The sequence below is a fragment of the Convolutriloba macropyga genome, chromosome 6, assembly GCF_964194025.1.
Source record: "Convolutriloba macropyga chromosome 6, txConMacr16.3, whole genome shotgun sequence".
Classification (NCBI taxonomy): domain Eukaryota; kingdom Metazoa; phylum Xenacoelomorpha; order Acoela; family Convolutidae; genus Convolutriloba; species Convolutriloba macropyga.
This window is the reverse complement of record NC_134473.1, coordinates 61681450-61709046: the sequence shown is the minus strand read 5'-3', so window position 1 is coordinate 61709046 and position 27597 is coordinate 61681450. Positions and strand designations below refer to the sequence as shown.

At 37.6% G+C, this 27597-nt stretch overlaps 1 protein-coding gene across 3 annotated transcripts in view; it reads left to right on the top strand.

Moving 5' to 3' along the window:
• The window catches only part of LOC142341822 (phosphatidylinositol 4-phosphate 5-kinase type-1 alpha-like), a 61831-nt gene extending 35165 nt beyond the window's left edge, over nucleotides 1-26666 (top strand). The window contains exons 10-19 of one of the 3 annotated variants that reach the window (XM_075393065.1): nucleotides 1565-1630; nucleotides 5848-5933; nucleotides 6699-6788; nucleotides 7013-7263; nucleotides 9577-9775; nucleotides 10390-10684; nucleotides 11064-11227; nucleotides 19229-19346; nucleotides 21696-21732; nucleotides 26351-26489. In XM_075393065.1, the coding sequence (XP_075249180.1) occupies nucleotides 1565-1630; nucleotides 5848-5933; nucleotides 6699-6788; nucleotides 7013-7263; nucleotides 9577-9775; nucleotides 10390-10684; nucleotides 11064-11227; nucleotides 19229-19346; nucleotides 21696-21701 (1275 nt within the window). In that variant the 3' untranslated portion in view covers nucleotides 21702-21732; nucleotides 26351-26489. Of the gene's footprint in view, nucleotides 1-1564; nucleotides 1631-5847; nucleotides 5934-6698; nucleotides 6789-7012; nucleotides 7264-9576; nucleotides 9776-10389; nucleotides 10685-11063; nucleotides 11228-19228; nucleotides 19347-21695; nucleotides 21733-25281; nucleotides 25298-26350 lie in introns of those variants that run through there. The other 2 variants (XM_075393066.1, XM_075393064.1) reach the window with 2 other exon arrangements.
• Nucleotides 26667-27597: the final 931 nt, after the last annotated feature.

Below are 27597 nucleotides of genomic sequence, written 5' to 3'. Positions count from 1 at the left end.
TTGTTAACAATAATAATTTTTGTTTTTTCTCTTCTTTCAATCCCATTATTTTTCATGGAAATCAACGGCGGCTGTTTTCCGGCAACCTCTCTCTTTGTTCACAGAATGCGAAGCCAAATGCCACACGTCAAAACAATTGTTTTGGTCAGTCCGCTGAACAAAAGTTTTATTTTTGGTAATTGGATTTATCATTTTCGAACCAGTTTTTTAAGTTCTAACTCTAACTTTTCCCTCTTAAATAGTTTTGATCACAAATGCTATCAAGTAATTGTATCTTTTGGATCATTTCCTAATATTTTAAGTAGTTATTTAATTAATTTTAAGATGATTTTTGAGCTGTTTATTGTCAACTTGCCTTTTGCGACGCTTTTGGCAGTTTTTTTTCAAAATTTTTAAAAAGTTTTTTGTGTGAAATGCTTTAAGTGAAAATGCTAAGTGAAAATAAGTGAAAATGCTTTAAAATATCAATATTGAACGAAAACATCATTAATGGACAAAAATAGTCAACAATCACAATTAAAATAATCAGTTTTCTTAAACAAAAAAGAAATTAAAACTGATTCCCATGAAAAGAAAAGATAAATTCTCCTGACAGAAAGACCAACTGCAACCAAAAAATCTCTAGACACAAAAAACTTTTAAAAAATTTTGAGAGATTTTTTGGTTGCAGTTGGTCTTTCTGTCAGGAGAATTTATCTTTTCTTTTCATGGGAATCAGTTTTAATTTCTTTTTTGTTTAAGAAAACTGATTATTTTAATTGTGATTGTTGACTATTTTTGTCCATTAATGATGTTTTCGTTCAATATTGATATTTTAAAGCATTTTCACTTATTTTTTTCCTATACAAATGCTTGTTTAGACCTGTTTTCGTTGGACATGTAATCAGAGGGAAAGTTGAATGTTTGATTGCCCAGTATTAACAGAAATAAATAAACTTTTGTGTTTTTAACCCTATTTTTGTGATCTTCCACTTTCTGCTTGTTAGTTTGTTTTGAACCGCTTGGTAGTCATTAATTGAGGCCACATCACATCAGAAATTGATTGAGAACGTTTAGGTGTGTCACATTTTTCGCTGTTGATATATGACTGTAGACAATTTTGTAAAAAAAGAAATGTAATCAGATAATATTTATTGAATCTAATGAAACTGCAGATCAAAGTGAAACACTTTTTCAACCTTTGAAGAAAATTAAGCTGTCAATTTCCTCTTTCATCTCTCACTGTTCCAATGCCAACGTCGGTCTGTAATGTCAGTGGTGGTTTTTTTCTGGCTATCCGCCGGCTATCTTAATCTGATTTATCTGATTCGAAAAAAGTTCTGAGCTTATAATCAGAATCTTGACTCAACAAAAATTCAAATGTTTAATGTTACTGATGAACGGATGTCTAGAGATATCGGTTATTGAGATATCGGATAGGCAATCAGTGCTCATGCTTTTAGTGTACGTGACACTGCAATAATCTTCGGATCTTTTCGTTCATTCTAAATAATTCTTAGAAAGTTGTATCAATATGAATTTCATCAGTTTGTGTTGGTTTGTTTATTTGGGGCTGGCTGTTTAGATGTTGGAGAGTTTCCAGATCATGGATTACAGCTTCCTAATGGCCATTGAAAAAGTGGACGCAGAGGTTAGTATTCATGTTGTGGAATTTGAATGTTATAATACATAAATACGTTGATTTTTGCAGCATTGAATGGACGCGAGAGTCATTTTTTGCTTATCTTCAGCGTCAGGAAGAACAGAAGTTGCCGTCAGAAATGTTTTGGCGACAGAAGAACTAGGTTCAAAGGATTGATAGACGAATTTGCACTAACAACTGTAAAAGTTGAGATTAAATAAAGATTAAATTGCTTTCAACTAAAGTTTTTAGCGATTATATTAGTCCTGTGGTTTTTTTAATGCAATTTTTCGCTCGACTGATGTTTAATTTGTTCAATATGACTTGTCGTCCTCAAAAACGGGATAAACAGGTAGTGTTCGGAGGGCTTTAAGTGGCTGAGCACTTCTTAGAGGCTTACTTCTTACTAGTCTTTTAGTACGCGCTTCACCAAAACTGTTTTGAGGAGAAACTTTCATGGTGTGAAGGGCGGCTATTAATCCTAAAAGTCTGACCCCCTCTGTCATCCATCCCCCCAACGCTCCCACTTCCACGTTCCTCCTTATGGCGATTTGAATTGCCTCCGCTCTCGTCCCGTTAGCTCCCTTTCTTTCTTTTTATTTCTTTCTCTTTTTTCTATCTTTCTTTTTAACTGCTCTTGAACGAAGTTCATAGCAGTTATTGTAAATGTGTGTGTCGTTTTTTATGCAAAATTTTATGCTTGACAGTTTTGTCTTTTCGATTGAATTTTACGCCCTTGACGTTTTGCGTGATCTAAAATTCTCTCTCAATCACAATTTCAAGCAGTTGAACTCAATTGGCGGCAATTTAATACTAAAAGTCAAATTAAAAGTGGGCCGAAACTTGTGCCATTTTTCACTTTAAATCTTAATAGTTGTATATGTTTACCGCTAACGTGGTTATTTGAAGCCCACTATTGAACTTTTTAGTCCCATTTAGGCTCCTCCCGCGACGGAAGCAGGCTGCAATTGATTAGAAATCCACTAGTCGTTCGAGAGCAATTATCACGCCCCTATTTCGTGCCTCATAGTTACGTGATGTTTTTCCTATAAATATCCTTAATAGGTGCTATAATTTAGTTCATATTCATATAGTTCTCAAGGCCACATATAGCCAGTATTTTCCATCTAGGCCTGTAGCCCCTAATTTGTTTATGTTTATTAAAAACAACCGCAGATTAACAGTTTACTGATAAACATATTAAGTGCCTAAAAGCCTCAATATTTAACTTTTTGAGTTCCCTGACGATGAACTCGTTTATTTGGTGAATAACTTCATGAGAAATTATGTACTTGGTGAAGTAATTTTTCTGATAAAGTTGGTGCTAATACGGAAATTGTATATGTGCTTAACAAACATCAACAGACGTACAAAAGCCGGAAATTGCCCTACTTGTAGATGAGTAAATATTTACGAAGGACCAATAAAACTCAAGGTACAGCCCTGCGGAACCCATGATCTCCAGAACACCGGATAACCAGCCTGAAAGCCATTTGACCAAAATCTCTTAAAACTAGATAGCTTGAAAAACTCCTATTAATAATTGTTGATTAATTCTTGCTGAAATAATTAAAGATTGAATTGGAAAAATCTTTGACATGCTAAGTTAAATTAAGGCTTCCCTAGAGCTAAATTGCGACCGGATAAAGCTTTGAAATACAAGGCAAATTAGTGGATATATCACGCATCTGAACCGCTCAATAAAGGGCTATTACTAGCTAGTTTTATTCAAAATATATCCGCTAAAAAAACCGCACTGTGAAACATCAAAATAAGTCCTTGTAAAATGATAATTTTTCACATTTTTCGCTTCAAATATCAACACCAATAACACCTCGAGAAAGACATTTAAAATCAGTGCGTAACACCAATTCTTCCGACGTTTTGTCGGTTATGTTTCTTTCTGTTTTTTCTTTCATTGTTTTTTTCTTTCTTTTTCCTTTTCTTTTGTTTCTTCGTCTTGTGATGATTTTTTCGCACTCCTCTGTTTTAATTCTTCGCTACGTGTGTCACTGTTTTTATGTTAGTTTTTTGAGGTTGTTTGTGCGTGTGTTTGTGCGTGCGTGCGTGCGTGTTTGTATATGTGTTTTGTGTTCTTTTTCTTTCTTTTTTCTCCCTCCGTTTTAAAAGATGAGCAGATTTGGTCTGAGCGTATGTCTACTTTTGTTATCTTGTTTTTTTTGTTTTATCGTCTGACTTTTCCTCTATTTTCACAAAGCAATGCTTGAGAAAAGCTGTTTTTACAAAGTAATGCTTGAAGTCCTCCTCCTCTTCCTCCTCCTCCTCCTCCTTCCTCCACGTCATCCTCGTCATTCTCCCCTCTCCCTCTCTCTCTCTGTCTGTCCGTATCTTTCTCTTTTTCTGTCTTTCCTTCTTTATTTGTTTTTCATCTTGATTTTCGATTTATTCATACTGAATTTTTTTTGCATTATACTCATTTCATAATCATCTCTGCAATGGTTTTTGGGCTTCCTAGTAGGTACTAACAGAAATGAATATCTTGTTAACACAGCATCATACGATAACAAGTTTGAGCGTTCAGTTGGTAATAAGAATGACCAAAAAGGTTAGTGGTTCATATTGTGGAATTTGTAGGAATGAACTTGAATACAATGATTATACGAGCAATGAATGGACGCGAGAGTCAATCTTTTTTGCCTATCTTGAGTATCAGGCAAAACAGAAGTCGGAGTCAGAAATATTTTGTGACGAAAACTAAATTCAAAGGCTAGCTTGATCAATTTTTTTAACAGCTGTAAAATTTGAGATTAAATTGAGAATAAATTGCTCTCAACTAAAGTTTGTAGCATTTTTTTTATTTCTGGCTCGTTTAATTTGCCTTTTCGTTCTCAAGAGCGGGATAAACAGGTAGCGCTCGCCGGGCTTCAATTTGCCGCGCAGCTGTCTTAGAGCCTTACGCCTTACTCGTGTCTTAGTACGCAGTTCACCAAAACTTTTGAGGTGATATTTTCTTTGTGTTAAGGGTGGCTGTTACTCCTATAATTTTGACCTCTTCAGTCGTTATCTGTGCCCCCCGTCGGCATCCATCCCCACACTGCCCCCGCTCTCGTCCATTTAGCTCCCTTCCTTTCTTATATTTCCTCTTTCTTTCTTTATTTTTTCTTTCCTTTTTCTTTCTTTCCTTTTGCTTTCTTTCTTCTTCTTTTTCTTTCCTTCCTTCTTTCTTTCATTCTCTTTCTTTCTTTCTTCCTTTCTGTTTTGCATTCTTTTTTTTCTTTTGGTTCTTCGTCTTATTTTTACTCCTCTTTTCTGTTTTTTTTTCATTGCGAGTATGAATGGTTTATTAAAAAATTTTTTGAGGTTGTGTTTGTGTGTGTGTGTGTGTGTGTGTGTTTGTGTATGTAAGTGTGCTTGCGTCCGTGCGTGCGACTTAGTCTATCCTAAAATCTGTCCTCGTCATTTCCCATTGTTTTAGTTTTATCTTCCTCCGTTTTTAAAGATGAGAAGATTTGGTCTGAGCGTATCTATAGTACTGTGATTTTGTTTTTTGTTTCGTCGTCTGACTTTTTCTTTCTCCAATTTTTACAAAGCAAGGCTTGACAAAACTTGTTTCCTCCTCCTCCCTCCCTCCCTCCTCATCCTCCTGCTACCTCCTTCACCACCTCATCTTCGTCTTTCTGTGTGTGTTTGTGTGTGTGTGTGTGTGTGGTGTGTGTGTGTGGGTGCGTTTGTGTGTGTGTGTGTGTGTTTGTGTGTGTGTTTGTGTGCGTGCGTGTGTGTGTGTGTGTGCGTGTGTGTGTCGGTCTGTGTGCCTGTCTGTTTTTCGTTCTCTATTTTTTTTTGTTTTTTCATCTTGATTTTCAATTTTTTCACACTAAAAAGTTTTTTTTGCCTTATACTCATTTCAAAATCATCTCTGCAATGGTTTTGGGGCTTGCTAGTAGTTACTAGTAAAATTAAATATCTTGTTAACACAGCGTCATACGATAACAAATTTGAGCGTTCAATTGGTAAGAAGAGAACTTATTTTCAAGAAATCGGAAAAATATCGATGAGCTTGAAAGCCCAGGCTGGCATATGAAGTTCTTCGTATCAAAGATAACCCCATTTTTGGTCAAAAGTGTATTTAAAGATTGTTCAAATTTCCGTGGCCTTTTCTCGGGGGATTAGTTAAATCACATTTTGGAGCTAAGTTTTAGAGTAATGCAAATTAAGAAGCCATTGGAAAACGGTTTGATGTTACAGATTTTGCTGTTGTTGTTTAGAAACTGCGGACAGCGACCTTGAGGCCGGAAAAGGACAAGGTTCCCACTTTCTACCAGTATAGCCAGATTCTTAACCTCCCCGTCTTGTAAGTCAGCCTAAATGCTGCTTTTGAAGATTACCCAAGTAGTGGCGTCAGTTTAAAAAGAAGTTGTTTAAAAGGAGTTTAAATCTCGATTTTGAATATCTCTTCAGGAGCAATATGAGAGTATAGCATGATAGAAGTCACAATACCCTCAAAAATACTTTTTTCTTGTGAGTCAATAGTGAGCAGCTGATAATAGTTGAGTTTGTTTTGCTGTGCAATACCGTACAAGATAGATAGATCTATTGTGATGTAATACATTAAAAAGGCATGGTGCAACCCACAATCAGAAAATTTATTCCTCAGGTAAACTACATAAATTTTGGTAATAAAGTACCTCATACAATGTTAAGAGACCGGAGATGATAGGCAACGATACCTGAGGTCCGCAACACCTTGTCCCCAACCATCAAATGATAGTGGAAAATCGTAATTTTATTTTGAATATCGATTTGAACTTTTTTGATTTTCTTTTTATTTCAACCTCTGATCGGACAAACAATGTACTTCAGCAGCAGCAATATTGTGTATTGCAGTGAATGAGAGAGTTTGCTGTTCAAAGTCGATAGAAACAAAACAGTGAAATGGTTCCTCCAAAAAACTGGAGTTTAGACATGTGAAGTAAATTGGAATGAGGAAAGTTTATGAGAAGGGGGGACCCTTAAGGAGCAATTAACACTTCTATGCTATAATCTATTACATTATGGTCATGATCGGACGGAGTGATAGTCTTCAAATTTTGGTATAAAGAATTGAACTTGTTTTCAGAGGACACCAGAAAGGCATTCCAGCAAAAACCGAGAACGGGGAGGAGCTGCGGTTGTACGTGGGAATCATTGACATACTTCAGAAATACGTGTAAGAATTTTTCTTTTTATAAACATAATCAGTAATTTTATCTCGATTTTAGCACATGGTGGGTGTGTGAACAAGTACGTGATTAATTGCTGCAAAGTGATGTAGAGCCAATCGATTAATTGCTCTCAAATTTCTGTTTGGTCTTTATGCAATTTTTGTAAAGATCTTCTGAACTTGTACTGAGTGGCGACAGGTTTGATTTGACTTGATATTTTATCACATAGGTTGAAGAAGAAGCTAGAGCACAGAGTGAAGGCAGTGTTTCTGGAGAGTCAGGACAGTGAAGTGTCTGTCACTCATCCTACCAAGTTCCAAAGAAGATTCATGAACTTCATGAAGACTGTTGTATTCAAGGAGGGAGCATACCCACCTGGATACCATCAGGGCTCATTGTCCTCTTATTATCACCACCAGCAATCCCAACAATCATCCCAATTTCACACTCATCACGGCACAACTCTAGCTGCGCCAACAGGTACTCAACTCACTATTAAGTGTTGCTATCAGTTTAAAATCGCGAATTATTCTAGCACCTTTTAGATTTGACTAATTCTGAATTAATTAACAGACGTACATGATCTTGGAATCCGTCATTTGATGAGCCGTCACGTATAAGCAAAATCCACAAACTTTTTCTGTTTTAATCCCCATATGCGTCAAGCGGGTCAACGGTGGCTGTTGTCGGCAATCTGCCGGCTATGTTCTTGGTATCCATCACTTGAACAGGATGAGCAAAATTGTCCACATACCTTTCGAAAAACCAGATTATCCAGGAGTTTGCAAAGGCAGTGGCGGTGCTGTTTGGACGCCAAAACAATTTTCTGCAAAACAGCAATAACACATACTGTTAACAAAAATTAATTGTTATAAAAATTAACAAAAATTATGTAAAACAAAAGAGCTTTTGCGCTTGGGGGTGTCCATTCGTATTGCATGTTGTTCCAACTCCTCGCATGCAGTAGGACTAAACAATATTTAACCAATACCGAAATACCCAATGCGGAAAAACTCAATGAAAAGGTTTGTTGACTTTGATATTGACGTTCGATACACGCATGTTTAATTGATCTTGATGGAAGTATGAAGCAATTATTGTTAACGTGTTGGTTTTTACGACTCTAAGAGGAGCATTGGTATTCCACAAAATTTTTTAAGCTGTAGCAAGTCAGTTCATGACTGCAATTTTGACTTCTTTCTATTTGACCACTTACCTCCGTTTTGGAACTTTTATTTCTGTTTTTGAACATTGGACTTTAACAGTAGCTGTTTTTTTTGTAAAGTAATTGGGAACTGCTGGTAATATTCAAGGTGAAAAGGTCATTTTGAGAATTTTTGATCCCATAAGTCTCCCTTCTTATCTAAGTTACAGACACCCCCCACACATACCTACCAAACCCCCTACCTACCCCACGTCTCCCCTACCTACCTAACCCCTTCCCCTGCCTACCTCCCCCTCGAGGAGGGCCCACCTACACCTCACCCTCCCTCTGCCTACCCCCAAATTAATAACTACAAATTAATAGCTAAGCCGTCAATTATTTAGGCGCAGTCCTCTTTTTTAATTCGCTTTACCTTTTAATTGGTTTCACATAAGTCACGATTTTCATGTTTGACTTGCGTTTGTCCTAGAATATTCTCTGACTTCTTGAGTAACTTTTTCACACTTTAGTTTTTCATTTTTGGGTGATTAGTTGCTCTTGAACGAAGTTCATAGCAATTATTGTAAACGTGTGTCTTTTTTATGCAAATTTTTCGCTTGACAGTTTTGACTTTTCGAGTGACTTTTACGCCCTTGACTTCTTGCGTTTCGCATGATCTAAAATTCTCTCTCAATCACAATTTCAAGCAGCTGAAATCAATTGGCGGCAATTTAATACTAAAAGTCAAATGAAAAGTGCGCCGAAACTGGTGCCATTTTTCGCTTTGAATTTTAATAGTGGTATATGTTAACCTCTAATGTGGTTAGTTGAAGCCCAGTATTGAACTTCTTAGTCCCATTTAAGCTCCCCCCTCCACCGACTGAAGCAGGCTACAATTAATTAGAGCTCCCAATAGTCGTTCGAGAGCAATTCTTCCGATAATTAGTCGGTTATGTTATAAGTTGCTCTCGTTTTGAAGTCAAGTTCGTCGCTAAAATTCATTTTGAGCGAAGGGAACTCAAAGCCATTGTCGCTGAGTGTCTGGTTGCCGACGTGGAGGTTAGTGGTTCGAACACCTGTAGGTTCAATTTTTTGCGACCGTAGAACAATTCTAAGCTACAGCCCCTCTAAAGTAAATTGCGCCACCTGTCGTTCAAGAGCAATTCACCCAATGTTTGTGGGTTTGTTTTAGCTAATTCGATTGATGGTTTCATATCATATTCCAAGACGCTGAAATGCTCGTGGCGATTATTTTGGTTACGCTAAACAGTCTTTCTGTTAGTTTGAATTCTGATAGTTTGAATTATAGGATAAAAAATTTCCTCAAGTCTGAGTATTTTGCAACAGAGTATTTGTTCTTGACAACGTGTAGTCCACGGCAATCTAGGGCAATGATGATCAATGTTTAATGGTTAATGATTATGAGACGAGGTTTCATTTCACAGCGTTAATTGCGTTCTGATGAGGAAATCGCTGAAACTTCTTTCCTCTATTCCTGTTCTAAAGATAAATAAAAAAGGTGTTGTTTGTCGCCATTATTGAACGGAATCGCAAACGTTTTTATGGCGACAGATTGTTGTAGTACCTATGAATCTGAATATTTACTTGAATGTCAATAAAATTCTGTTGAAAAGTGATTTTCGTTTCAGTCACGGCAAACGGAGGGGGAAGTATCCGTGGCAATCAGCAGACTGGCAAGTCAGTGTTTCACAGTTCGTCGTCTGGATTCCAATCTGATGCCACTAGTCCAATTACTACTACCAACCCCATAGACTCACGAAGTAGTGCAGTGTCCACTGGATCCAGACCTACCAGTTCCACGCATTTCTCGGGCAGTCAGCAACGCCAGTAAGCTTTTTTCACTGATCTCAACGCTTCAAAGCAATAGGCATCTATTTTGTTTTGATCTCCCGTGAGCCTTTCAACCTTAAAGTTTTGCCCAAATTATGCGCAGAAACGCGCGCGTGTGCGTGACAGTGAAAATAATGTATGATGTTTTCAGATTTGATGATTATCTTCAAATTATATTAATTACTATTATCATTGACCGCTAACTTATTAATTCTAGGTGCTACAGCTGCAATAACATTCCAAGCTCTTTATAATCTTATTTACTGGATCTGTGTTTAACGGCAGTCGTTTTTTTTTGTTCAAATACTGAAGAACAGGCGTATACTTTTTTGGACATTTTCAGTTTAAGTCCCCCCCTCTCTCTCTCTCCCAGCTTAGTGGGTGCGTATGATTTGCACCCCCTTGATGCACGTGCCATATTTTTACATAATGATTTATTATGTATGGATCGTGCTCTGTGGGGGGTGCATAACGTATTGGATGGGGGGGGGGGGGCAAACGGAAACGATCCTTTTAATTCGCGACAATTAAATAGTCATACGTTTAAACTACAAGGAACATTAAAAAGTGAAACATGAGTTTTATAAGATCTGCAAAGGATCATTTTTTAGGCACCACGTGGAGGTCACCCCGAAAATGTCAAATAGTAAATTATCGGGTTCTGCCAGCGGCAACAGGTTTGCTACTCAGCAGCAGCTGGACAACAGTGCATCGAGCGCCTACAATAGCGGAGAGAGCAGTGCGAACAATACAATGAATGATAGCATCAGCACCATACCAGCAGAAACTAACCACACCACAACCTCTCATTTCTCACGCCCCTCCACTCTAGGTCACCACCAGGCACAATATCAAACAAACGTTGGGCATACAACTCCCCGAACCAACCGGCCGTTGAGTGACCAGGTGAATAGGCGTTCTTAATTTTGAGGGGAAGCCGACCCTAACAAAGTTTAATCTGTATAAATATGCTTGTTTAATGGGAAGTTCTCAATGTAAAGCCATCTGTAAAGCAGCGCACAGAAGCAAAAAAAGTATTAGTGGAGAAAAGCTTGTAAACTGGTTTCAGTTGACGATTCATGAGGAGTAAAACTTGTAACTATGTCATGAGCAGGCACTCATTTGTTCAAAATATTGAACATGACCAGTTTAATAATGCTGGAGCTTGTACCTTTTCCAAAATGGAGATTAGTTTTAATATAGTTTTTATCAATGTCGTCAGTAGCTGATGTAGAAATGCCTTTATAGCTAGTTATAACTGACCAACCTCGAAATAATCTTTAAGGTGGACTTTGAGGCGAATTCAACAACATTAAGCACGAGCACTCCTAGATCCAATAAGACCAGTGGAGGGGGCAGTGTCAGTTCCCAGAGAGCCATCAGGACAGCTTCTACAATGATGCCCGCCTTAGCCAAACAAGAATCTCTCACCCATTTCAACTCTGAACTGTTAGTTTTATTAATTCATGTTTAATTGATTTGAAACAAAGTTTATCGCAATTATGTTAGTTCTGTAGGTCTTTTTATGCAATTTTTCCCACCACAGATTTTTCTTATGACCAACAAATTATCGTTCCTTTTTGCCTTGAGAAACGTTGTATAAACATATAAATTACTCAATGCATGTAATGACTTTTGATGTTACTCGCTATGGCTGATTTTTGTTCAATTGTGTAAACACACGCAAAATTTCCCGCTTAAAATTCACTCGCTTTGTTTAGCTACTAATTTCTCTTGATTCACAAGCCATTCAATTCAATATTTAATTCAATCCTTTATTTACATAGTAAACAGCTATCGCGAACGTACATTATTCTGGACCGCCGACAAAATGAGCCAAGCAGCGTCTACAGAGACACGTTCCAGAAGGAGGCGTGCCAATTCACGACAGCTCAACAAGATCTTTGATGAATGGGATAGACTTAGCCAGCCATTTAACGAAGACGAGTTCAGATTGGCCCTCTCCGAAGCTACTGAATGCTTCAAAATTCAACAGCAGCAAGACGAATCCTATTCGGAAACAGTTCAGGATGATCAGTACGATACAGAATTCGATCTGGTTCAAGACAAGCACACACTAGTCCACAAGAAGCTATTTCAACTGGGAAAAGCCCTAGACAAATTTGAACTGGAAAAGGTGGACGAATACGTGACTATGAATACGTCTTTCGGAGATGCAACACAGCACCAGCCGCATGTTGCAAAGCTACCACAGATACAGCTACCCAAATTCGATTGCAAATTCACTGACTGGATGGCATTTATCGATCAATGATCAAACGACCCTCTCAATGATCAAAACATAGAGCAGTCGAATCACCAAATCGACCAATTATTCCCTATTAATCGTTACGGAAGTCTCGACAAAGCAATAAGAGTAGCAAAGCAAGTTCTAAAGTTTGCTTACATTTTGCTTAAAAAGCCAATCGAGAGAAAAGAATTCAAGCGACAAGCATTCGTGAAATAGACAAATTGCAGAAAAACCAAAGCATAAGCCGAAAATCGGGAATCCTTCAACTGTATCCCTTCATAGATGAGGAAAGAGTTTTAAAGGTTGGTGGACGTCTAGTAGCAGCAGATTGCTTGAATGAATCTGCCAAATTTCAATCAATTTTGCCTTACAAAAATCATCTTTCGAGGTTAATCGTACTTGACAGTCATCAACGAGTGTTGCATTCAGGCGTAAACGCAACAGTTCTTCATACGCGTCAGAAGTTCTGGATAATCCGAGTGAAAACGCTGACAAGGCATATAGTTGGAAACTGCATCACATGTTTTCGGTTTAATGGCCGAAACCTTTCTCAACTCCTAGGCGACCTACCACAAGAACGAGTCAACCCAGCTGCACCGTTCGGTAACGTGGGCATAGACTTCGCTGGTCCAATGCCTTACAGATGTGGCAAGACTTAAGGCAAATGTTATTTGGTAGTTTTCGTATGCTTCGTTACAAAAGCCATTCATTTGGATGTCACTAAAACATTGATACACAGGAGTGCATGAAAGCTATCAGAGGGTTCATTTCTCGACGAGGATCCCCAGCTCACATATTTTCGGACAATGGTACAAACTTTATAGGATCATTGAATGATCTCATAAAACTCAAAAGGATACTTAAAGAGAAATATGGAACTGATTGTTTACCTCAAGCTGTTCTTGATTTAGGCATCAACTGGTCAACAATTCCAGCCAAAGCTTCACATTTTGGTGGACTATGGGAAGCAGGAGTCAAATCGATGAAATTACTGCTGTTCAAAACAATCGGAACAACAGCTAATCTCGATTTGGATGAAGTATGTACAATGCTATGCCAAGTCGAAGCTGTACTTAACTCGAGACCGCTCACAGTTGTCTCAGATGATGCGAAAGACAGTTATCCCTTAAACCCTGCTATGCTATTAACCGGCTTTCATAATCATCAATTGCCTTTGGTTGTTTCCCCAATCCCAAAAACAAAAGATGAGGAAGATCCAAAAAAGCGCTTTCAATACTTGCAAAAACTCGTAGCAGAATTTTGGAAGAAATGGACAACTGAATATTTATCCCAGTTGCAGACCAGGTCAAAGAACATGGCCGAAAAGCAGAACCTGACGAAAGATTTAGTGTACATCACAGATGACAACAGTCCTCGCTTATCATGGCCTCTGGGAATTGTGCATGAAACATATACAGGAAATTACAATTTGGTCAGAGTAGCCAAAATAAAAACAGGAAATGGCAAATTCTCAAAAAGACCCATAGTAAAACTCAGAAAGATACCAATCAACACACGCTAACCTCAATCCAGAAGCTGTGGAAAATGGTCCTGCAGAAAGGAGCCAACTCGATCCCGCCTGCCGTCCTTCCCACGAGCACACTTTCGGTACCTTTGTACCCGGACACGAGAAGCCTTGACCACTGGAAATTGGATTCTCACAAGCCTCACTGCACAAGACCTAAACTTGGTCAAAATATGACTCTTCTTGTATTATAAGGTTGAATAGCGGTTGATGCTATCAAAAGCTGAAATATGATCTGAAGTAATTTTTCATTTATATTTTTTGATGCCATACATCAACGGGGGCGGCAATGTATAAACATATAAATTACTCAACGCATGTAATGACTTTTGATGTTACTCGCTATGGCTGATTTTTGTTCAATTGTGTAAACACACGCAAAATTTCCCGCTTAAAATTCACTCGCTTTGTTTACCTACTAATTTCTCTTGATTCACAAGCCATTCATTTCAATATTTAATTCAATCCTTTATTTACGTAGTAAACAGCTATAGCGAACGTAAAAACGTAATAAATTGGTGAAGCGCGAGGGTATCCAATTGCTGAACAAATCTCTACGAGCCTTAATAGTTTTAAAATATGCGATTCACCGAAACTGAGTAGACTTAAATTCATGGTGTGAAGGACAAAAACACACATTCAACCCTTTACTCCGCTCCCCCTGAACTCTGCTGTGTAGGCGCATTTAAAAATACGCTGCCTCAACTTAAGCTAGCACCTACCGAGCTCGGTTATTGATAGACGCCCTCATCTTCTCAGCCGGCTATTATAGCGCTCCTATTTTTTTTTACTTCGTCGAACTTTTTTTCGCTTTATCCATTTTGCCGCTTTTTCGACATTTTGCTTTAAATCTTTTTGACTTCTCTAGCCTAGTTTCACTCTTCTGTCATTTTGCTCAACGTCCTTTTAAACAGCAGCTGCTAACCAAAGCAATTCAAAATGAAGAGAGTCAGTATAAAAAAATCAAAGTCAGAAATAGAAACGGGATAAACCCATAAAGCCCAAATTTAGATGCCCGGTACTTGAACTTTCTTCTCATAAGTTTTAGTTACAATCTATAATGCTTATTGGAATTGATACTAGACCCTATAGCCTCTCACTGAGAGACAGAAGTATGGTCAATTACGAAATGACATCAAAATAAATCGTACTTAAAAATGTGTTTATACGAAAATCAATTTTTGTTGATTTTTCTTTTCTTTCATAAGGATACGCTGCTTCGTTTCCTGAAATTTCTGATATACGGAAATTAGAACAGCTCAATATCCGTGGCCTGCGTTGGTGCTCCGGTTACAGTGACTGCTCCTCCCTGCTAAAATTATCCAACTCCCTTCCAATATGCTATCAACTCATCGAGAGTGACATACTTGTTTTTACGACAATCTTAAACAACGAGAATAGCATATCTTTTGACAAATTTTTCAAATTGGACTTAAAGTTCTGAAACCTACGAACTCTTGATCATGAACGTCTGGCACTCACACGAGCTAAGAAAAGATGTACAGAAAAATCTTTTTGCTTCATAGTTGAACGTATTATAAATGACGCCGCGTATTTACTCAGTTTTTTCAAGGATACTTGCAAATCCAAAACCGCAACTCAAAATCTACTAATGGCAATGAGAAATAATAAATATGATTTTGACTTATCTTGCACGTGGTACCTTAGGTGTAGATTAGTTTCTGTATAGCATTACTTTCTGTTCAATCAATGTTTTTCTAGCTGTTACATAGTTTATATCATTTTTTATCTTTGTGATACCATTTGTATCATCATCGTTGTTTATACCCTCAGAAGGTAATTGAAGTCTTATACTACTAATAGAGTTATGGGAATCAACAGCGGCTATTTTCCGGCAATCGGCCGGGTATGTTTTTGAATTGCCGCCGTCAGCCTCTCAACGGCTATTATTTCGATGTTCTCCTTGGTGGCGCTTTTGATGTCAATTATCAGCTATTTTTAATAGCCTCAAAGCATTATCCGAGGCTATTATTGGCCTTCTCTTGGTTTTTTTACAATTCAAAGAATTTGAATTGTACTGTGGCACTGTTTTTTACGAACCAAAGCAGGAAAATGAGCGAAAAAGCGAGTGGTTTTGCGGCGTATAATTTTCCCAAAATCTAATTCTAAAGTGGAGTAAGAAAACGGTATTTGAACTTTTTGAATTTTTGAGAGCAATTTTTTATCACACGGGGCAATGTCACTATTTTTACTGTTTTTTAGTTTTTTATCGGAATTTTTTGGTGAATGGTTTTCAGAGTAGTTTGGAAGTCAATTCAGGGTCTAGTTGTTCGGTTTTGTCAACGAAAATTACTTGAATCTTTTCAGGACCCATCTTTATGTTACAATTCAAAGAATTTGAATTGTAGTGGGGCGCTGTCTTTTTTTAAGATCTGTTCACACATTTTCATTTTTGAAGTCAAATTAAAGTAGTGTTTTTGGTCACGCCGAAGCAGCGAGTGGTTATGCCACATGAATTTTTTCACTCTAATTTTAACGTAGATTGAGAAAACGGTGTTTGAACAAAAATTCGCTTTCTCGCTAGTGGTTTTTTGTTCACATGCCGCAATTTCACTTTGATTTTTACTGTTTTTTCGATGTTTTGGATCGGATTTTTTTTCTAAATGTTTTTCCCAATCCATGCATAGGTCATTCTAGGCCTAGTTTTTGTTTGAACGGAATTTCCCTTTCTCGCTAGTGGTTTTTTGTTCACATGCGCCCTTTTGACTTTGATTTTTATTTTTACTAATAGCCGCACAGCAAGAGCTGGGGCTATTATTGGCCTTCTCTTGGTATTTTTTATTTCGTCGTCGCAATTTTTGTTCGCAATCTGCTCTTTTTTCATTCGTTTATGCAATTTCAACTGAAGTTCGTGCGTGACGTCATTTTTCGCTCTTAGTGGAGCTAGTTTTTTGTTCATTTGCGTGGTTAAATTTTTGGTCACACTTGACTGACCTCACTCACAAAAATGACTTCCTCACTTTGAAATTGACTTGTATTTTTTAAAAGCCGCGTCCTCAATTCCAGGCGGCTATTATAGCGCTCCTATTTTTTTTACTTTGTCTAACAGATTTTTGTTTTGTCTTACCCCGACTTCTTGGAATTGACTTTTTCAATGACTTACCTCACTCAAAAAAATGACTTCTGAACTCACTTATGGAACTTTAAACTTTATGAACATTCACTTATTAAAAATCAATAGTGTGCATCTAAGTAGTGCCACACATATATGCCCTAATTCTTGATTATTAGAGTCTTGAGTTTTTGATTTCGAATTTTAATTTTGGGATCTTCTCCGTTTGTGCCCCCAATACGTTATGCGCCCCCAGTTACAGAGGACGTGCCATTACATAGTAAGTCCTTGTGTAAAAAATATTGCACGTGCATCTGAGGGGTGCAAATAATTTGCGCCCCCTAAGCTGAGGGGGCACAAACTGAAAAAATCCTAGTTTTGAAAAGCCCTATTGGGGCTTTCTCCTTATAGAGCTTATGTGTCAGTCTAGTCATAAAAGTGACAGTCCAAAGCTAACCCAAAAAGTCAAGTGGTCTATTAAAGGACTGGTGGTCGATCTGTCTATCTAACCTCTTTAGTTGTTTCAATTCATTGAAGGCCCCAAGCGTCTATCGCAGCTATTTTCCGGCAATCTGCCGGCTATGTTTTTTGATCTGCTGTTTCTTGAAATGGTTTTCCCAATTCAATTATTAGCTGTCCTAGGTCTAGTTTTTTGCTTAGTCAATGAAAATTCTTTGAGTTGTACGTCAGGAATTGTCCTGCTATGTTTTTTAACTTCTTTATCTTTTGATCTCGTTTTTCGTTTTGCATGAGTCACATAACTGCATTAATTCGCTCCTTCTTTTATCAGGATAGATTTTAAAATATTCCACTTTTTGAATAACAGAATGTATTGATTAATGTCAGGGTCAAAAGAGCAAAATCAAAAAAGACCGGATAACCCGATAAACTCGGCTCTAATGCATTAGGAGATAAAGTCCTGCATTAGGTTATCAAAGTTCGTTCAAGCGGTAACTAGCTGGTATGCGTATTAAGCTTCATGGCCTTCAGTATAGAGTAATTCTGTTTATTTTTATCTGCTTGTTTCTCTTCTGTTTCAATGCCGATGTGCGTTAAGCTGGTCAATGTTGGCTATTTTCTGGCATTTTGCTGGATTTGTTTTAGTTATTTTCTGTTTAATAGCCTGCTTTCGCAGGTAAATCTTAGTTTTGGGTATTAACATAAAATCTTAAAGTTAGTGTTCGTTTTTTAATAGCCACCGTCTGCCCGTCAGCGCCTATTATATTGGCGCTCTCCTTTTTTTATTCCCTTTACCTTTTGACCACGTTTTTCGTTTTACATAAGTCATGATTTGCACGTTTGCGTTCTGACTTACTGTTTAATTGAATGGATTTTTGAATTTTTTTACGCCTTGAAGTACGCAATGTAGTGAATAAGTCAAAATAAATCAAAAGAAACGCGATAAACGTACAAAGCTCTGTCATTAAGTCATAGTGCATTAGGTTATCAAAGTTCATTAGAGCGATTGCTAGCTGACATAATTATTAAGCTTATTAGTTTTCAGTTTAGAAGCTGAATTAAATATAATTTGAGAATTAACTGAAACTGCACTCCAAATTAGAACACCTTTTGACACTAAAAAAAAAACAGAAGAAATCAGTCAATTTGTCTTTTTTTCTCTGTTTCAATCCCGATGTGCATCAAGCGCGTCAACGGCGGCTGTTTTCCGGCAATTTGCCGGCTATGTTTTTTTTTATAATTTGGTTTAGACTTTGCCTCAAACTTAGCCCCTAAGGGGTTACGAATTTTTGTCTAGCTGTCAATTTGTCTGTTTTGTTTGGCAGCATAATGTTGTAGCTGAAAACAAACACAAGTTTCTTGTAGTTCAGAGCTCCTTTTATATTATTTTGTCAGCTTTGATTTTTCGTCTGATTGATTGTTTTAGTTTTTTCTCCTGATTAGCAATTATTGTGGTTTTTCCTTTTGATATATGGAATAAAACGGATTTTAAGTTGCAGAGCTGTTCTGTAAGAGCCTAACCAGGCTGATTATACGATTCATCGAAACGCAAAGGAGACACTGAAGGTTTGAAGAGCAAATATATTATTGTTGGACCTCCTTGCTGCCCAGACGTTCGTTTTTCATCTTTACCAATTGCTCTCAAACGAAATTTGTGAGCAATTATATTAGTCCTGCTAGTCTTTTTAATGCGGTGTTTCACACTAGTCTGATCGGTTTTTTCGTCTGACCATTGACTTCAGGAACCGGATAAACGTTTAAAGTCCGGAGGGCATGCATTAATTTCTCTTAGAGCCTGGCGGCTCACTAGTCACTAAGTAAGCGATTCACCGAAACTTAATTTGTTTAAAAAAGATAATTCCCCGCACTTAATTACCCCCCCCCCCCCATCCCACCCCTTCACCCTTAATCCTGCGCGCGGTCCATACCTAAAGCTAGCCTCCAGATTACGAAGCCAGCCGCTCGCCAGTTGTTCAGGAGCAATTGGCTTGTCGGTAATGTTAATGATTTATAATCTCGCTCTGTTTTCAGCCGTCGAATTCTTTCTATTGTCTCTTTTTGTTTGCAAATCACTAAATGGGTTTCTGCTCATTGCTGACAATTTGCCATCTATAATTGTTGATGTGAACAATTATGTTTCAGAGAAGATGGCTATAACGAATCTTTCCAACCGCCGAGAATTGGATCCAGATCTCAAATCACATCAGTTGGCTCCAATAGACACTCAGACGTTGCGCCCATTGTATCATATGAAAGTTCTGTTAGTATCAGATAACGTATTTTGTTAACTTTAGATGTGCTTTGAATGTTCAAAGCACAATTGGCCTACAGCGCGTTTCATCTGTTTCACGATGACGGTTTTAACAATATGCTTAATTTTTTTTTTGCGAAATCTTCCGAATCTTTATATTTTTCGCTGTTTTATTTTGACAGGAGTATGGATAAATTCTTCAACCTCCGATGTTGAATAGTTAATTGTACTTGCTTTTCCATATAAGTTTTCCTGATCTCAGTTTTGCGATTATGGAGATGCTTTTTTTTTCTTTAAATTGCGTCCATCATTTTGTCACTTTCTTGTTTCACACATTTATCTATGTTTAGTTTTATTTGCTTGCATTTATCAAGATTTTAGCATTTTCTATTGTTGGCTGCTAACTTCATTTAATATAATGCAGCTCTGAATTTTTTACTACTGCAATTTTTTTACTGGACTTTATGACGGGAAGTGGCCAATAATTTTTGAGAAATTCCTAGGCGCTAGGTTTTGTGAATAAATGATTTGCTGCCGTTGTTTTAATGTTTCCATTGAATTCTTGCTGATTGCAATAGAGTGAGTTCATTTACTCAATAATAGCTGCAACAGGATAGAGCTATCTCCTAATTTTTTGAAATGCTGTTACGCTAAAAACGAATTTTTTTGATGGGACCAAATATTTTTCTTTTCGAAGGTCATCTTACGCTTTCCCATAGTCTCTTCCGCAACGGCTTATGCTTTCCCAATTTGTCCGTGCTTAAAAGTGTCATTGGTTATAATCGCTTCGGCTGCAATGGTCATTTTTTGTTCGAGAAGGAGGGACGCTTCGATTTTTTTCCGATATTCTTCCGGCTGTGTTTTGTTTAAGATCTGTTCGCACTTTTTCATGATCTTTGAAGTAAATTGGAGCGAAGATTCTGGTTACGCTGAAACATGAAATGAAGCAAAAATAAGGAGTTTTGCATCGTGAAATTTTATTGCTCTGCTTAGAAAATGCTCTTCTGTTGTGCACGTGTGGCAATGAATGGCGTATTGGAATCAATGAAAACTCTTTGAATTGTAGTTCAGGGCATGCCCTGCTGTTTTTTTTGCATCGTCTACTGAAGTTCTTTTTTCGTTTTACATTTGTTCTCACAGCGAAGCTGAGAAAGTTTCAATGAATTCTTGCTCTCACTAACGGCATTTGAGCGCGTACTTTCTCACTCTATCTAGTAAACGTTTTTAGGTCATTTAGAGGATTAGATTTTAATCATAATTGAATTACCTCACACAACAAAAGGACTCTTGGAGTTTAAATATTACACTGATTTTAAGAATTCATTTGTGCACTGAAGGTCCCTAATATGATATTATTGAAATACAACTAAGTAGTCAATGTCGAATTCTGAAATAGTAAAAAGCAAAGTTATAATTAATGCAACTATTTGATGCGGATCTGATCTATTAAACTATTAACAGTAGCTTACTTTGTAATAATTAGTAACTAGAAACAGCTGGCAATATTTAAGGTGAACGTGTAATCTTGAGAATTTTTGATCCCAGACAGGTCCCTCCTATCTATCTAAACAACAGAGCACCCACCTAACTACCCATACCTACCCTCCCACACCTATCTCCTACCTACCCACGTACCTCCTTATTACTGACCTCTGCTGGGAACTTATCTACTCTTGCCTACAGCCCTACCTACCTACCTTAGCACCCCCAATGCGGCAACTTGTACCTACCCCCCACTTTTCTATCCCCCTACATACCCCCACTCGTACCTACGCCCCCACCTATCTGCGCTTCCTACCTACCCCCCGGCAAACTAACCTATACTTACCCCTCCCCCACCCTACCTCTTACCTACCTATGTTTTTAAAATTTGAGCTTGACTGTTTTCTTTTGCGATTTTTGAGTGACTTTTTTCGCTCAACTTCGATTTTTCGTTTGACCTAAATTGCTCTTCTTGAGTATTAAGAAATTGAATGTGCGTTGCAAAAATAAAGGCGATTATAAGATAGGAGATTATAAGGGCCTGATAGACGAGTGATAAGTTCTTCAGTCTAGGACGCAGGAGGTCAGTGCGGCGGGGGGTCGAAGCCCTCCATAGTCAGATTTCTTTGGACTCTTTTTTGCTACAGCCCCCTCTGAATTAAACTATCTCACCTGTAGTTCGAGAGCAATTTGTCAGACATTAGTTGGTTTATATTTTGTTTTGTGATCTCATTTCTCGGCCAGTTCACATAATCGGCATGTCTTGTAATTTGCATATGGATTCACACAATCGGGCTGTTCTATCTACTAAGGGAACCTCTTAATGGGGCCATTAATTGATTTGGCAAGGACCCACAAACATGTGCTATTTTACAGGTTTGAGTACGAAACAGTTGATGACAAGAACTGAAAGGTAGTTCGCTTCTGTGGCTTCAGGTCTATCCGTCAAGCTGCTTTTAAATCAAATGTGTTTGTTGTCATGTAGATCACAACATGTACGCTGTCAGTCACTTTGTAGGCTTATAAGGGCTCTAGGGAAACAAGCAGACTGGTATTAATGTACAATTTCTTTAACTCGCCAATCAGCGTTGAGAAAATTTTGTTCTCTTTTCTGATTGGCGGATTCCATTCAAAAAAGTTTTCCATTTTTTTAATTCAAGATACTATATGACTAATATGAGCATCTCGCGCTTAGCTGAAAATAAAGACAAAGAAATTTTTTAGTAAACTGATCTGATGGTGTGTTTTGATGATAGACTCTTATCGGGTTCCTCGGACCTGAATGGATAATTCGTTATGAAAAATCCCTTTTGATCTCTATCATAAGGTAAAGCTAGCTTTTGTTTGTTGAAGTCCGGGTAAAAGAACCCTCCATTCTACAATGCTGAAATGTACATAAATACACGTCTGCTTGAAAACCCGTCACCCCTGGTAAGATTATGCTTAATTGGGTAAGGGATAAGGGGCCTCTAATTTCATTGCCGACTGTTATCATTCAAAAATCATTCGGGATTATGAAACCAGTTTAAAAAGAGCTTGTTTAACGGTTTGTAGAAAGTGACTCTTGTCAATAACAAGCATACGGCAATTGCATTGCTCTTGGTAGGTGAAAATATCAAAGGCGCTCCTTAAAGAGAGCTCTCATACGATGGTATCACGCTGTGCCATAATTTGAGTATATTCGAATCCTGTGAGCTTCAAGATCTTGGTAACAAATGGAGTGCTCCATTTCGACAGCTAGATTGTTACAAGATCGTTCGTCAAACAAAATTGGAAAAGCTAATCATAATTAATTACCTTTTCTGATTGGTGATGCAATTGTACCTACCATCCTAGCCGACTGATGAAGTTGAAGTTGAAAATTGATTTTACTAAGTGAAAAGAAAGCAGTAAATGTTCATGAGTTAGTATCTCATAATACATTTTACTGATGGATTCCAAGTGTTCATTTGATGCTATTGTAATGCCGAAGAATTTGATTATAATTGTTCAGTTTCCACTAAAAGCGACTGGTTTCAGTTTGAATTTTGGTTATTTTGGTGAAAATTTGTGTCAAAATCAGGTTCGCACTCTATAATTTGGACAGAAAATACTATTTCTTTGACCTACAATTCTCAAATCGCTTTTTCAAATGATGTTTCTACCATTTTTCCCAATGCTAGTACTTTTACACTCAGTGACAAAAATAAACGCTCAAACTGCAATTTTACCTGATTAGCTGCCTGTTTTTGAGTAATTTCAGGATCAGCTCATATTCTGTTACCTTTGGATATCATAAGAATCGATTATAAATGCAAAAGAATCGATTCTAAGCCCCCTCAATTAAGAAAGGAAATCAGTTTTCCGTAAGAAACAATAAGTTAAGTTCTTTGAAATCTGTTCAACTGGATCATGGAAACCTTTAATTCACAACGCTGAAACTTGCTTCAAATGAAATAGGTATGTTCAAGTTTTGTAGATTTCCGTCAGAACTGAATATAATACTTCTAACAGAAAACTGGTAAACTGCCATCCAGGTTTTTCCTAAAATAATTTGGGCCTGTCCTTTCAGTTTATGAGACTTACAATTTGATGCTTTTAGAGTGGATTTATATGAAATACAAAACCAACGGAAATTGGCTTTACCTTAAATTACTGCTCAAAAGCAGGAAGTTTATCATGTAAAATTGCAATTTTGGCGTTTATTTTTGTCTGTGAGTAATATCATCAGCATTGGGTATAGTTATTGCCTTCAAATCTAAATTCATGTTTTGGAGAACACATGAATTTTGGCATTGTATTTACGGTGAAACATAACTCGTGTCTGCAATTTTGAGCATTCAGTTAACCTATGACTTCATTGCTCGAATTTAATTGGTAATTACTTTAGATCCAATTCAGAGACTTAAATGTTCTTGTGAGCAGTAAATTTGCAAATCTGCTAATTGTCTTTCTAATCAACATCTAAAATTGCGAGAGGGGAGACATTTCTGTAATTAATCACCATTTATGGGTAGCTGCAACTGCTTATTGTCTGCCTTATCCGCATTCAGTGTTCGGAGGCACATTTCATAAAATAATCACCAATTAGGTTTTCATTTCAGTCTAATTAATTGCTCTCAAACGCAATTTGGAGCAATTTTTTAAGCGTGCGTGGATTTTTTTATGCAAAATTTTTGCTTTACCGTTTTCCTGAAAACTGTTTCGTTTTAACTTCTCGAGTGACTATGTAACGCTGACTTTCGAATGTTTTGGTTGCTCCTTTTCGGAAATTCTTGAAGTTTCTGCAGCCCATAGAAGTTTCTGCAGCCTGTACTCCCTATAAATTATACCGCCGCGACAGTTGTTTGAGAGCAATTCGTTTATGTTTAATTGCTCTCAAACGAAGTTTGTAGCAATTGTATTAGTCCTGTCGGTCTTTTTTACGCGATTTTTCGCTTGACCAATTCTTCGTCTGACGCTTTTGACTTTAAACAGGTAGCGCCCAGCGGGCATTAAGTGCTCTTAGAGCCTTTAAGCTCACTGGTCTTCAAGTATGCGATTCAAAGAATCTGTTTTGGAGACTTATACTTATGGTGCGGAGGGCGGTTCTTAGAGGTTGACCCCCCCCCCCCCGCCACTGTTGCCACCCTATCAGCCCCCCGCTGCACCCCTCCCCCCGCTGCGCACACGTATGCCCCTTCAATTAAGCTAAAGCTAGCCCCACTAAAACTTGGCTAGCTACTGACGAAGCCAACCGCTCTCTGGTCGTTTGAGAGCAATTCGCCCGACGTTAGTCGGTTATGTTTGATAAGTTGTTAATTATTGCGGTTCGTAAACGTGAGCAACAGTTACGACGTGATGTGTGGTGAGTGGCGTAGACAAGTGACAAAATCTTGTCTTTGTTGTCCATGCTTTCCCCAAAGAGACATCCTGGAAAATTGTGACGGATATATCAAAACTTGAAGCAACTTTGAACTAAGTTTGTTTTTGTCTCAATTGTACGCACGCTTATAATCCTACTCTTAAAACGTAGTGGTGAAAAATAGTGACAAACTCGAGTAAATTGACTTGAGCTAATGGAGTTTTGCCACTTAATTTATCCCCAGTCCACCCCTTGCACCTAACTATGATAGGCTCCCCAAGTGTGAGCTCGCGACTTCGAAAGTCAACCCCTCGCCAGTCTTCTGAGAGCAATTGGTCCCACCTTAGTCGGTTTTTTATACTGGTAAAGCTTAAAGATCACTCGGTCCTTATGGTATGGTAGGAGATAGTGGGTTGCATAATTTTTACTCACAGATGTGAGCTTTTCAGTTTTGTTAATTATATTGTTTTGTTTGAATTGAGGAAGATAATTATTTTTCAGCTGGTTTAATTTAATTGAGTTAGTTAAGTTCTGAAGAGAATTATATGATATTTGTTTCAATTTTGTTTTCTCAAAATGTCTATCAGGTGCAACCGGGTTCTTTTCCATTAAGAATTTCTATGATGGATGGTTTTTCAGCATTTCTCTCTACCTCAAGAGAAGCATAGGCAAAATTTGTTGCCACCGAAGCCCAACGCAAACGTCATAACATCTAACACACTTGGACGAGATCATTTTGACAGTCTTAGTGGCTCAATTGAACCAACAAGTGCGAGATCTGCCAATAGTACTACAAGGGATGCTCTTTCGGATCTTTTCAGTTTTGCACCGCTCTCCCTCCACCCCCAATATTTACTATATGGTAGTTAGCCCATATGTTAACTTTGAACTGCAGTCGTAATTTTTTGATGGGCTGTGAGCGGTTTTTTTTTCAAGTCTCACGCACCGCGAGGCAAAGCTAAATACGCAGCTCTTTAACAGTCACGTGGGGGAGTATTTTTCTTTGGGTTTTCTCTCTGAAATTGTGATTATTTAATTGGTGCGCAAACCGAAAAGATTCGCTGCCTGTAGTCAAAATGAGGTAGAATTGCGAAGGAAGTACAGTGGAGAAGCTGTCTATTCAGAAACTGCCAGTGGTGGAAATAATGCCAAGATGAACTCAAGAGCTAATTACAAAACCGTCAATAACCCCGTCATTTGGCTGTAGTAACCCACGACAACTGGGATCAGCGATTAATGAAGAAGCCCGACTGCTTAAAACACGAGGGCTCCGAATTGTCGTGATTATTTTATTTTGAGTGTGCGTAATTGTGTGTACATTGTTAGATGTTCACCTCATTCTCTCACTGTCGTGAATTTGATTTGGTTTCGGGTCGTTTTTAGTGATTTGTTCTTCTCTTCCTTCCGATCGAATTTCTCCTTGTATTCCTCCTTTCACTTCTATCTCCGAGTCAACTTAACACCTAGTCAGTCAATTTCTTGTAAAAGTCTCCTTTCGGAAAACCAAACTTGATTCAAACAAATATGGACTATTTTTATGTACTGATACTTGACTAAATGTTCAACTCGTCCCGGCTAATTTGGACTTTCATTCTGTTTACATCTGCTCATTGTTTTCCTTTTGAATGTTTACGGCCTTTCTATGCATACATATAAACACCCTAACTCGAATCTAAACACAGGAAGGTAAACAATTTGTTTTGTTTAGGGTCAGCATGTGTTTGCAAACGGCCAACTTCCGATGACACCTGAAGTTGATGATGACGATGACGATGATATTGATGATGTGAAAGGGAGAAGAGAATTAACAATTAGCAATGACTGCAGTGGTGAAATCAGCAATAGAAAAGAAGAGTCAGAATATTGTTCTAGTAAAGAACACTACGAGCACACATCTTTAGAGCTTCATGCACCAGTACAACTTATGCAAGAAGACTGTCTCTAATAAAGTCTTTCATCAATTCACATGTGCCATGTTTCTGTCTCAAGGTTTCTATCTTTTTTAAGCCAAACTGTTGGATGGAAATGTTGCATTGTTGACGGTTCTTTTGCCTTTGAATACAATTGGCTTCATTTTGTGTCCAGTTCAAAATCTAGGTTAATCTAAAATTATATTGATTAGTATTTATTCTGATTATTACTTTTTCATCTGTGTGTTTTTGGGTCCCTCTTATAGTTGGTGTGTGAACATTGTACGACGTCATCGATTTTTGACTTTATTAGCTCTTTGGAAAAATATGAGTCATCGTTATTTCCTGACAGTTAATTATTGAGACAATTGATGTATGCGCTGATTAATTTAATAACCAGTAAAATTCTCGTTAACGTTTAAAAAAAATTTTACGGCAGAAATCAAATTTTGTAGCAATAAGTTTGTGTTGCTTTCGAGCAAAGTTTGTATAACCTGTCCTTTTGGTCTTTATAATGCGATTTTTTGGCTTGATCGTTTTTCGGCTGACCTATTTGACTTATCGGCTGGGTTTTATTGAAGCTTGACTTGTTGAGTTTTGCGTGTTACTTAAATTGCTTTTCAAAATGTTAAGAAGCTTAACGTAGCTGACAGCAGCCTACCAACTGAAGGTCAAATTAAAAGTCTTCCAAAACTCTTTTTAAGTGTTTTTCTTTTTCACATAGAGTCAACGATAAGCTCTAGTGACATCTTTGTAAACAACCTTCCTGGAGTTTTCAACCAGGATCCAATCGACCAACCCCTTTTAACGCAGGATACAATCGACCAAATTGCCTTGCCAGATGTTTGCAAGAAATTTTTCTAAGGCTAGTGGGATGTTTAATTGCTCTTGAACGTAGTTCATAGCAATTATTGTAAACGTGTGTCTTTTTTTATACAAAATTTTCGCTTGACAATTTTGACTTTTCGAGTGACTTTTGCGCCCTTGACTTTTGCATTTCGCGTGATCTAAAATTCCCTCTCAATCACAATTTCAAGCAGCTGAA